General features: G+C 37.9%; 1 protein-coding gene across 2 annotated transcripts; it reads left to right on the plus strand.

Moving 5' to 3' along the window:
- Window positions 1-2,439: 2,439 nt before the first annotated feature.
- RB195_020710 (uncharacterized protein) lies at window positions 2,440-8,457 on the plus strand (the record flags this gene model as incomplete). 2 transcript variants are annotated; one of them, XM_064189126.1, is made up of 4 exons in its annotated part: window positions 2,440-2,497; window positions 5,131-5,199; window positions 6,866-6,942; window positions 8,317-8,457. In XM_064189126.1, the coding sequence occupies 4 exons, from the start codon at window positions 2,440-2,442 to the stop codon at window positions 8,455-8,457; spliced, it is 345 nt and encodes a 114-aa protein (XP_064045007.1). The 2 variants fall into 2 exon arrangements, with proteins under 2 accessions (XP_064045007.1, XP_013308000.1); XM_013452546.2 differs by lacking the exon at window positions 5,131-5,199.
- Between the last annotated feature and the right edge of the window lie 4,741 nt (window positions 8,458-13,198).

Raw genomic sequence — 13,198 nt, forward strand, 5'->3', positions numbered from 1 at the left:
ATAATTATAGTGAAATAGTCATTGCATACCGGATCATTAAATAAATAGATTAGTATGTATATTATTTATGAATATAATTAATGTGTATATTTATATGAATATTTTTTAAAGTTCATTATCCTGAATTCTCTAAGTTTGAGCTTTTTTTGTTTCTGTTTTTTTTAAAGTCCCGATAATCCGTTCGTTTAGTTCGCTTCTCATAGTCTCGTCTGCAAACACCACTCCTCTCTCTTTTGCAAAAATTTCCTGAACTAGAACTGCACTCTACGTTTCCTACCAGTTCTTTCGGCGAATCGTGTTGTTAATGTTGCGAAATATTTCTTCCGCTACTTTACGACCTAATTTGCAGTCGTATGAGATCGACAATCGAATTTGCCGTCTTTCCGGTCATTATTTCCATTGCCTAGAGAAAATATGCGGAATTAAGAAGCTAATAATACAATCGGCGTAACACGTGTTGAAGCGATGTGACGCAACGTGCCCTCGGCAACGATTTGCACACATTTCCCCCTACAGTATGCCGAAAATCCCTGGGACTATTTTCCTGTTGATATCCACGGTTTCCCACCATTTTTTCACGTACTGGTGCACAAATATGGTTATGTGGTCCTTACAAAGTCCTTTTCCAGTAGTTTTATGATTTTTTTGCTCCCAGGATGCCTCTAACATTTTAATTTATATGGATTCAATTTTGGTCACATTTTTCTATGTAATTGCTCATGATTGGCATTTATTGTTATCAAAATCATTATAGAATCGGAATACCCATTCCAGAAGAAGTCTAACTATGCACAGTTACAGAAAAAATGCTGCAGAAAATCAATTCCTGCTAACTTATTTCCTTAGGAAGATGTCCTGGAAGCAGTAGAGGCTACTGAGCCTACTAGAAAGGGTTTTCGGGGTTTCACGGCTACGGAAGAAGCCAATACGAATAAATAAATAATAATAAAATAATGTTATAATATAATAATAAACACACAACTACACAAAAAACGGGATAGGAATAAAATCAACACAAACTAAGACCTTGGAAACTTTTAATCACCCTAGAGCGAAACAAACGAAAAGACATTTAAATAAGGATTTCACTAAGACCTAAGGCTATGTTACCGTATACATGCCCTATTATACGAAAAAATAACGGAAAATCCCAAAAAGTAAAAAGAAAGGTGGCCTGGTGAGTTTTGCTCATACTGTAGAGTTCAACGCATGCTTTCAGCAAAAGATGCGTCGCGTCAGCTCGTTGCAACATATCTTGCGCTGACTATAAATGTAACCTCAAATGCGAAATGGGATTTAAGAAAATGATACACTGTATCAACATTTATCATATTTAAAATGGTTCTGACCAATAAACGTTTTTTTTTCTACTGCCAGCTTCTACGCATAATTGATTTGAAATGTTCATTCATTCGCGAGACTTCGAAAAAAAAGGAGGACTTTTCAGAAAAAGGAGGAAAATGCTCCTGTCTTTGTAAACGGTCATTATGTTCAGTTGATAGTGTTATAAAAGCGGTGAGTGACGCAATGGAAAGGTCACGACAGTTTCTGAAGAGATTTCCTTTGACTCCACTAAGCCAAACCATGAACCCTCATCTCATTGAGGTCGATAACTCGACACCAGACATCTCGTCCGGAAGTGTGACGGTGTTAACGTTGTATATAGCTTGATCACCGCTGATCCTCACTGCGTGTAAAGTGAAAATTCGCTTGTAACCCTCTATGATTCAGTGTTGACGTTGAGTTCGTTGAGGGACAACGTACGCCTTGACGTTGTAACGGATGATCCCTAAAAGAGTTTCATTGTCTGTTCATAATTTTAAATGCCATTCCTCCAGTTATAGATACACGTCATCCAGGACCATTTCATTTTTCAAAAAAACCGCTCAAAAAAGCAACCGTGAAATGACGAATTTTGAACAATTTCATCAGTGATACATTTTAGTGAAAAATTCAAGTTTTCCATGCGCGCCGCGCTGGTCATATATCATCCGTAGGAAATACACTTCGTCTCTTTTGAATTGGCGTGAAAAAGGAAACTTGATGGACTTATCGCAACCATGATACCGTGTCGAAAAGCTGGTGTACTTCGAACTTCAGAAGGGACTAAAGTTTATATATTATACTTAGCGGACGCAAAATATGTCCAAGCGGACGACCGCGACGCTTCCTACGCGACGTAGTCTTTTTCTCTGCATGGGACACATTCCCTTCTCCTTTTATTCTTCCCGAATTTGAAGTGGCGTTGAATTCCTGGGCTTCTTTCAGCTAGCCGATTTAATTTTATGCTCATATGACTTATATGACTTTGTTCTTTTACTGCCGATTCATGTCGCCGATAAACTTGCATTCTTTCTCTGATTCATCCAGGTTTTGTAGAATTCTAGCCCTTTAATCCTGATTCAGGTACGATCGCGATCAGATCTGTGTTTCACCCGTATGCGGACTGCTGCTCTGCTTGCTGTAGTCAGTACTCTAGTGACAGCTGCAACCGTAGGTATGATTTCGGGATTTTCCTTAAATTGCATCACCCCACGAATCTGAGTTGGTACGGATTTCAGGTGGAGTATACGTATACGGGATTTTAGATTATGGGGAGGATGGTGATTCCGTCCATTTCTTCCTAATTGCCGTAAAAAACGACCCGGAAGATGTGACTTCGAGCGTTCCGCGGCGCTATTTTCTACAACGAGTTTGATTGGAGCACGCTATCCTTGTGTACGCACCGCATCTTCCGCGCGGTTTCTTACGGCAATTAGGAAGAAATGGACGGAATCACCCTCCTCCTTATAATCCACGACCGAGTATAGGCATAAGTCACCTGAAACCCGCACCAGCCCAGATTCTTGGGGTGATGCCTTTAATCAAACATTGAGTTGAATGGAAAACTTGGATCTATTTCGGGAGGATAATATGTTTATGTTTTTAAGATGTCTAATAATTTGAAGTTCCCCTGAAATATGCTGGTTTAGTGCTTAGAAAGAAGAATTTGTAGATACTGTTTTGGAGGAATATATACTAGAGGTACAGAAACTGTTTCCGCCACAGGACCGCTTTCGTCTGCTTGAATCTCAAGCAGAAAAAAATACGTAGGACGATTTTAAAAGTCCGCTCTAGTAGTCCACTATTCACGTGATTTGCTCACGTGTAAATGATTTTGTATTGTGTTGTTGACATCCAGAAGTTTTGAAGATAAGCGTTGTAAACTCGTCTACACAGTTATTGAAATTGAAACAATTGTTCCACACGTAGTGACAGTCACTATCCAAATCTATCCTTAAATTTATAGTGGATAATTGTTCGTTTGGATACATAGAAAGTACCAGGATACATTTTTTCCACGTTAATTGCGTTTGAGAAAGTGAAAAAATCTCTTAAGCTTAGAATATTCCGAAGGACCTGTGGAAACTCAACTGAAATGCAATCGAAAAAGCTTCAAGCATACCCTGAAAATCAATCAACCTCGGGTAGTTCCTAGTTTTGAAGAAAAAGAATGTACATATAACTGGTCCCATAGTCATTAATTTCTTTTTTCAATTAAGAAAAGCCATGAAATGCATATTTTTACCTTTTTTCAACAACCTTATTTTACGAAGAACAACGACAAATAAGTAAAAAATTATTAGTTGAAGAAAATTAAAGAAAAAAAAAACAAAAGAAAAATAAGAACAACACAACAACAGCATATTACTGAGCACAAATTTCAAAAACCATGAGATTGGAAAATTTACAGAATGAAATATGAAAAAAAAAACTTCAGATCACATAAGTAGTGGGATTACAGTCAAGACAAAAAGTGAACAGTATGTCAATGTTCGTCTCCAATTTCTCTCCGAATCTCTTCGTTCTTCTTTCGTTCGCTTCAAATTGTTGCCATTTATATCTAAGTGTTAATTGTGAGTCCATCCGGAAGACAGGCGACACACCACCGTTATCCTGCGCTTCAGACTGGAATTACTTTTCTTGACCACCCTGGAGAACTATTAGTTGAAGCATTTGGGGGTTTTAGTAGGGGGGGAGAAAAAAGGAAACAGAAAAATTTCCTTTAAAAATGATTGTCTTGTATTTTTGAGGCTGTACATGAGGTTGTCAGTTAATTTCAGTGCTTAACGTTCCCGAAAGTTGTACTTTTTTAGAATATAAAAATGGATGGTTTCCCCTGCGGAAGAAAAACCCTGTGAACCTCCTATAATCAAGCAGACAAAGCTCTTAGCTTATTATTCATTAAAAATTCATCATTTAAACGAAAATTTACCTTAGATTAGAATAGTTTTAATACTGATCGCTGGCTGATTCCTCAGGTGAATGATTCAAATGTCTTATACGAACCAGAATAGACGAATTGCTCGAATTCCCACATAGTCCAGAGGCGCATAACATTCTTTGTTGTGACTTATTTGAGGGCTTTTAGCAGGACCTATTCCAATTTGGATATGTTGTAGTATTCCAACGTTCAAACCGAACTGGCGAAAATCAACCACAACCAATGCGGTGCTCATGTTTGCGAGGTGGAACGTTCCACGAATTTAAACGAAGCATATCACAAAAATGACGATGCTCAGCTCTCTGTGGGGCAAGATAGAGTCTGGATTCTAGGTTATGAGTTTGAGCGTAGCCTCGCTAACGCTCAACTCCCTCTAAAAAAACGGGACCCGCCTTAGCACTTACGAGGTACGTTAGACGTCCCACCCTTGTATACGTTGGCGTTCCTTTGGTACCATCACTTTTACGTTCACTGGGTTTAGTTAACTAGGATGCTGAGTGGACCTCATTGATTTTTGACCGCTCGCTACTGGACGCGGCGCATGCACAGGGTCGTCGCGTTATGGCGTAACTCCCAGGAATAAACACAGTTTCTGACCTACATTTTCAGGACGATCAAGGGGAATCGAGGGTGGCCACGCTCACACTTCTAATCTAGCACTTGAACTCTGCATAGTCCCACAGAGATCTGAATATCGTCAATTTTGTAAGATGCTACCTTTGAATACTTTTTGTAATATTTAGCATTTAGCGAAGGTATACGCATGAAACGTTGGAAAATCACGATAGATAAGAAATTTTGCTTCAAAAATATCATGTAGAAACCAATGTTTCGTACTACGGCGAACTTGCTCCCGAAAATTTCAGGAGTGTTCTTAAAGTGGATGATACCAAAGCGGCGAGCCAGTGCAAACCTCTCCGAACAAGAAATAAAAGGTTATGTACATGTGCTGTATATCATTAGGGTCTTCCAAATTTTAAATAGATAATAATTTCCACCTAGAGTTCGCAGTATTATCTATTTGGTATCAAAAAATACTACTATTAGAAAATTGGAACAAGTAGTGGAGTAGAAGTTTTGGTGGCTGAAAGCATGTACCGAGTATTTATTATTATATTTATTATTATTACTATTATTTATTATTTATTATTTATTTACTATTTTATTTATTATTATTTATTTATTATCTTTCGTGGCATTCTATTCTACAAAAAAAAAACCGTGATAAATCAAATTTAAATGAATTTTTTTTTATTTTTACGTCTTTTTTTTTTCGGGGGAATGATTCAATGATTAATAGCTGTTTCGCTGATCTCCTCCCTACTGGAACTCTTTAATCTTGAAACCGCTAATAAATTCTCAATTGATCCCATGGAGTGAGGATGAAGCCTGGGTGACGTGAAACTCATTTTTTCGCCTCATCCGCATCCCTACTTCTTACCTCTCGAGATTTCCTATTCTTTATGGATTTGTGATCAAGATCCGTTTCAGTAGACTTTCGGCTCATTCTCATCTAAAGAAAATCCACGAAAAGTATCCACAAAATTACCGTTTCCTCAGACAGGTTCACTCTGAGCAGTTTCTAGATAGATAGCTCTTCTTTGAGCACATTCTAATGGATTTTCTGGCTCATCCAGAGACCGGATTAGTAATTCATGTAAAGAAGTAACAGGATTCCCTTGCGTTAAATATCGATGCACCTGCTCTCATATCAAAATTAGTGTTAATTTCTTTTGATTTGATAGCGAATAGGGAATCCTATACATTATTCAATGATGCAAAAATTCTATCTATACTGTTGTGACCTTTTTGTTGTGTCTGGTGCGGATTCTGTTCTGTTTTCTGTCTTCCCCCGTTCACTTGTCGCAATTATTTTATCGTTTCGATAACAAATAACCGAATTATATAACGTTTATGACTTTAAACGTTATATGGAAGACATGTGAAATTAATTTCAGACCCCCTTGCAACGGTCTTTATGGTGGTGGTAACATATTTTTCATATTCCCGTGACTTGAACGCCGTTTTTTTTTTCTCACCCGCTCCTCCGTCGTCCTACTGTTTACATTGAAAGTTGGAGAAATATGGACATGGTATGATGTTGAAAACGTTCAACACTGACTGCCTCTGATCAGAGTACGATTTATTTCGATGATTGATGATCGTTGAAGAGGTTCGGATAACGTGATGATACACAGTGGTGGAACATGCGCAGACCTATTGCACATGGAATAATCCTTGATCGTTTGCACTTTTACCATTTAAAATTGACGTCACGGAAATGTACTGTTGTCCGCGTTCATGTACTTGGAAAGTGCAAATCACTTTAACGAATTTTCGACCTTTAAACCATTGAGAAGTGGAAAAGTGCAAATAATCGTCGTTTCCCATGCTCGGAAAAAAAACACACACCCTGTACAATCTATGATTAAACTGGCCACATTAGACTAAGGATATTGGAGATTATCCGGGAAAAAAAAACTTTTCGACTATATAAACAAAATATTGCGATGAGAATTACTACATCCATACGCTCGTTGTTTTTTTTTGTTATCCTGATTTTTGAAATAAACAGATTTTTAAATGGGACATTTCTTTCAGAACTTCTCGAAGAAGGTGATATCTACGGTTTGGAGGAATTTCTAACCGGTGTCGATGATGAGAGAACTCGAGAAGCGGTACGGTAATTTCTGGCTTCTGTATGAGTATGATTATGGACTATGGAAATATTCTGGATCTAAAATTGACACCATACTGGTTTATATGGGATTCGTATCCATAAAACGTTGAAAAATCACAATGCATACGAAATTTCTCTTCGAGAATATCATGTAGAAGCAGATGGATTATTCGAGAAATTCCTCCCAAAAATTTCAGGAATATTCCTAGAGTGGACGATGGTTTATAGGGTGGTTTATACTTTATTTTGTGAGCGTCGAATAACCCTTTACTAGTATTATTATAGTGTAGTAATAGAAATGATGGATGATGTTGAATTTGAATTGATAGACAGTGGAAGGGTAATTTTTCAGAGTTCGCTAGTTCTTGAATTGTACCTATGGGGGAGACGTCCATGAAGTTCTCGTCTGTCTTTAGCTGAAATGAGAATATTACAACAACTTTTCCAAAGAAAAAAATGATATTTTCTTGTCGAATTAAATTCTGCGCTCTCAATGCATTTACGAATACGTTTCACCGGCGGCGATCGTATCCATTTTAAATGAATGATATTGTTGCTGGAGCTAAGATCAGACAAGGACATTCGTTCCATGATTTGATTCGTTGTGTGAACTGTAGGGAGTCTGTCGGCTGACATTTACACCGCTTGGCTGTTGATAGCGACGTTGCAGAACGCGGCTTTTTTTGCTCAATGAGATAGGAATTAGAGGCATTTTTCTCGTTCACTTCCTTGCGAATCGAATTCCGTGAAAATTTGCAAGGATATCAAATTGCAGAAGCGCTCAAATTCTTGGTCAAACATTTCCTATATTTAATAAATGTGTTAGTATATGTAAGTGTCCGTATAGCCTAATGATGATACTTTTTCCATCGAGAAGAATGGGAAATGTCTTTAAATGGGAAAAGAGTAGGAAATTTTGGAAATTTTCTCGACTATTTCCTGGTCCGCTTCCTGCACGATCGACCGGAGGTTCGAATCCGCCCTAGTGCTCACCAGGCCTTTCATCCCTCCGTGGTCGAAAAATTGGTACAAGACTTGTCTGGGAGGATATAAACACAGACTAAACTCATCGGCTAGCCCCTCCGCAAGTCATTGCACGGGCCAGTTACACGTTCGTAAACCCCAAACGATTCTGAATTGAAGTGAACGTGGGGTCGAAGGTCCCAAGCGGATTGATTAACGCCAGAAACTTTATCCTTTATCCTTTTGTGTCCTGGTCCGATCACTTACCGCTTTGCAGAGAAAAATTAATGAATACGTTTTTTTTTTAAATGAATACCTATGAATATGAATGAATGAATACGTTGACGAGATGAATGAATGAATACGTTTTTTGTTGATTCCCTGAAAATTTAATGAATATTGATTCCAGGTAATTGAACTTCTGGAAGCGAAACAAATTGCCGATGAAAAAGTTGTTGCAATGCGTATGCGACGAATTATTCGACAACTACCCGATGATGTAATCGATAAGCTGTTCGAGATCTATAAGAAAACATTTCCGAGAAGATAATCATCCAGACGTGTTCACCGAAACGTTCACGTAGTGTTATTTTGTTCTGTACATAATATGTATACTTCTTGTGTACGTTAAGAATTCATACACAAGCAGTTGATGAAGATTGATGTGACGTTGTTGAACAACGAACAAATTTTAACGCTTTGCTAAGAATGTTTGTGGAATTGAACATTTGAAGAAAACTTCTATAAAAAAACTATGAACACTAACATCGACGTGTAGTCAACATCAAGACCAAATTTTGTATTTGTTCGTCGACGTTTACTGTTCGATGAATTATTTTGATTCTCATTTCGTGCACGTTTTTCAATCGCAAAAAATAGCAATTGTTAGCAAAAAAAAAGTCAGAAATTTTCTTCGAAACGACTACAGAAATAGAGAGATGTGAAATGAAAAAGGTAGAGCGTGCTTGGGGAAAAAAGTCCCCGTAAAGATTTTCCACGTACATTTCATAAAAAAAGAAGGAAGTGGAAGGCAAATTTTCTTCTACTTCCGAAAAAAAAAGAGATAAAATTTAATCATGTAGAGTCAAACGAAATGGGATGCTGATTCCATTTTTCCGGACAAATACCTTTAATATTTAGAAATTTCGGTGTTTAAATATTAAAGGTACTTGTCATACTTGTCAATATTCAGTATTTATTTCAAATATTTCAGTATTTTCTTTGCCTTCTACTTCAATAATTCCATTCTAATTCTATTCCTATAAGAGGTGTAACTCTTTAAAACCAAAAAGAATTGACCACTTCTGGGAAGATTAATCGGTGGTTAGACCATTTTCCAGACCTTACAAATTGGGGAAATTTTTGTTATGAAGTGGTTACGAATAGAAAAAATAGATGAAAAAAGACGAAACAAATAGCTGAAAATGAACAAAAAATAACAATTGAAAACAAAATAACAAATAAAGTGTAATGAAATGAGAAATAACTTTTTACAAGCGTTTCATCTTACACCTGGATTAGTACCTACAGATTCCCAGAAAGGTGTTAGGTATCTGAAGGAACATGAAGAATTCCATGAAAATCGTCTACGGGAAGAATAGCATCCGTTCCATCCTTCGGGAAAATAGCGATAGGTAAACACATAGGTCAGCTAGATAAAAACTAAAGGATAGTCTGGAAAAAATCACAAAGTTTCCGGAGAAAACCTCAGCTTCGGCTCGTTTCTGGAGCTGGGACGCTTTGGTGCAGATCGAGCGCGATCAATTGCACGCGATCAATTTTCAACGCCAGGAACTCATCAAAAAAAAAGGAAATTTTAAAAGGAATTTCATTGTTTTCAATGAAGGAAAAGTTAAAACTACAGTTGCGACTACGGGCGAAAATGAGGATGAAATGAAACAGCATATGTGGCGATGGAGGAATGAACGAGACTATGTGTCCATACATCCATGAAATGCGCGGTTAAGTTGTCCATGAGCCGCCACATGATTGATCGGATGGTCTTGTGTTTTTGATCTATGACTAGAAACTGGTTGAAGTGCTGGTGCTCCAATCAGCCGCAAATCTATGTATGTAGAACTTTTCTTTTTAACTCGCACTTCTTCTTCGTTACGGTAACAGTTCGCCTCAGCTGCCGAAATCTACAGCACCGAAAATGTGTACAATCCCGAAAAGCTATTTGTTAATAATCAGTGACGAAAAAAAAATATCATAATTAATAGCACAGAGATAGATTCTTCTAGAACGTTAAACGTGTCTGGAACGGTATTTGATAAATGAACGCAGCCGATCGAAGAGAAAAAAACAAGCGACGTACGATTTTGATTGGAGCAATGACTGTGGATCGGCCCGAAAGATCCTTCAGAAAACGTCAAATTCTCTCGGCGGTTATTTTAAATAGCGGTTTTTGGGATTTGGATGAAAGAACGAGGTACAATCGATATTTTTCTCCCTCAAAAAATCCTAATTGTTATTGAAGCGAGTTACTACTTCAGAACGATTTTTTTTTCTCAAATATCCTCAAAATAACGTTGCTCTGAAATAAAATATGGTAACCCGACGATTCTATACATCTTCTTGTTCCTTATTTTCTTCTTCTTCCTATTCTTGTCATCCTCCTGTTTTCTCCCTCTTATTATCGCGTCCTCTGATTTCTTCTTCCTCTCCTTTTCGCTTTTTATCAACTCGACCACTTCACCACTAATTATACAATTTCTTAAAATATTTTTAGAGAAAAATCTTCAAGGTTATGCGACTTTTTTGTTTCCTTTTCTGCATCCTTATTTTCTTAACACTTATTACACAGTCATATTTTACCCCGTTTCCACACTTTTTTATAATCGTATTTGTGAAAATGATGTGTGTGTTACCAGAGCAAGGATCACGGGGAAAGAGTGATGATAAGTGACGTGCACTTCCACGCAGGTGATCAGCTGACAAAATTCAGGAATTTGAGGGGGAAGAATCGAATCATTACCTAAGGGGCCGATCCAAATAATCGTTGAAGTTATCGGAAAACTGTCATGTCAGTTAACGTTGTCATTGCTAGAAGATTCCAATGGTGGATCCGAACACATTCCTGAAGTTTTCCCGTTCCATTCCCAAATTTGCTCCATGTGGAGTGTAAATAGGGAAGACTGCAACTCTGCGAGGTAACAAACGGGCACGGGCGTCATCTACAGTAACCGCCAGTCACATAGTCACATTTCCGTTTCCTGACTTCGGTTCCATGAAAAATTCATTTTAGCTCTTTTTTTTTAGGAGAGATAGGCTCAAGTACGCGCTAAGACACTTATCCACCCATTGTTCATTAGCATACGGTAGTTCTGGGGAACAAACATTACAGTATGCCTTTCGTTCAAGATTTTCATGCACTGCCACACTGTACTATCGGATAAAAACAACCTGCAAGCTGTTGTTGCAATTGCTGTGTGACCGTTTGCTATCGAGCGGGGGGGGGGACCCTTGCTTGTCACGGTCGCGCTGCAAAGATAAGCGAAGGTCCCATGGGAACTTCTGGCTCAGCCGGTTACGCAATTGCACCAGATTTCAGGGAGTTGCGACTTACATTTACATTACATCATTACAGATTACAGTTACAATATATCGTTTCTGTAAGGGACAAAAACTTTTCCAAGGTTATTCCAGGATTTTTCGAGCAAGGATTCAGCTAGGGTTCAGTGGTTTTGGTTATTTATCGAGGATGTTCACAAGAATTCAGCTAGAATTCAGTGATTCTGCTTATTTATTGATTACAACAATTATAAATCAAAATGAGCAAAATATGTTTTTTTCTACTGCTTGAATACTCCATTCCATCTGTAATGTGATGTAAAAGCGATTTTTTCGTAAAAAAATTGAAAATTTCTGACTTTAAATCACAATGACAGAGATCACCGGTGGATTGACGATAAACGCGAACGGGCTAGACTCGATGATCGAGAACAAAATGGTTTTTCTCATTTGCACTTCGGGCCTGGCATGTCACGACTCTCCATATTTTCTGTTGTCCCTTGTGATGGAGTTCAAAGTGGGAAAGATTTGCACTTGTGAAGGCGACCTACCGACGTATCTGTTTCTTTCGACGACGATCACGACGACGCCGACGTAAAAGGGCGTTCATTTCGTTACAACCTTCATCATTTATATCCGTTCTAGTGCTTTGTTCAATTCTAACGGTTTTTTTTCCTCCCCTCCACCACCACCACCACCACACTTTAATTTCAACCGACCGTTCTCCTCCTATGAGAATGTGGTTGTCGACTGTGTCGTCGACTATCTGCTTCTTTCATCGTTTTGGGGCTTCGGAGGTAGACAACGATACGTTCAGTATCTATTTGGAGGGGGGGGGGCCCTATCAGTAAAACTATTGGCTGCTGGTTCATCACTGACTGCATCATGAGGCGGTTCTAAAGCATCCAGTCAGCAAAGAACATTCACCTATTACCAACGTTTCTAAAACCTCTCTCTACATTTAGTAGCGTTCAATCCAATGTTTTTTGTATTGTTTACAACAATCGTGGTTCTATAAAACACCGTATGTCGATCATTGTTCGTCTTTCGCCGAATTCCCAGTCTTCCAAGCCGTTTCGTTACTTCCTCCATCACCTTCACTACTGATCTTTATAGAATAGATTACAATAAATCTATTTTTCAAAAAAAATTCTTAGATGATGTGTCATTTTTAAACCCTATAAGTCCACCTTCTTAATCCAGTAATTTCAAAATTTCAAACTACTCTTCTAAACACAGCTCATTCTCAACGGAAAATCCTAGGTGCAAAATGTAGGAATATTTCCCAGTTTTTCATAATCTTTCTCCAGATCAGGGAGCAACAATGGAAGTACTAATATATTATAGATTATTCTCAGCGTCAATAGGTTCACCATCTAAATTCAGTAAATTCAAAAGATATTCTCTTAAACACAACTCGTTCCCAGAGAAAATTCTTGGATCAAAATGCAAGGAAATTTCCAAGTTTTTCCTAATCCTTCCCAGATCAGGGAACAACAATGGAAGAAGTAATATTATATGTATATTAGTCCCTTTAATCGCTTCCTACTTTTTCAAATAGCTCTTCTCTAAAAAATCGCTTCCGTATTTATTTCAGGAAAGGAAAAAGGAAGAATTTCATTTTTTAACACAAACTGTACCTATGTTATGCAAAAATTTCAAGTCAACGAAGGTAATAAAAAGATTTTCTACCTAATTCTTGGTGATATACTCCACAATTGGTGATTTCCGGGTTTTACTGTGGAGACTGCAAGCGGATAAAACAGGGGAAAGATCCT

This window comes from Necator americanus, chromosome II, assembly GCF_031761385.1.
Source record: "Necator americanus strain Aroian chromosome II, whole genome shotgun sequence".
Lineage (NCBI taxonomy): Eukaryota > Metazoa > Nematoda > Chromadorea > Rhabditida > Ancylostomatidae > Necator > Necator americanus.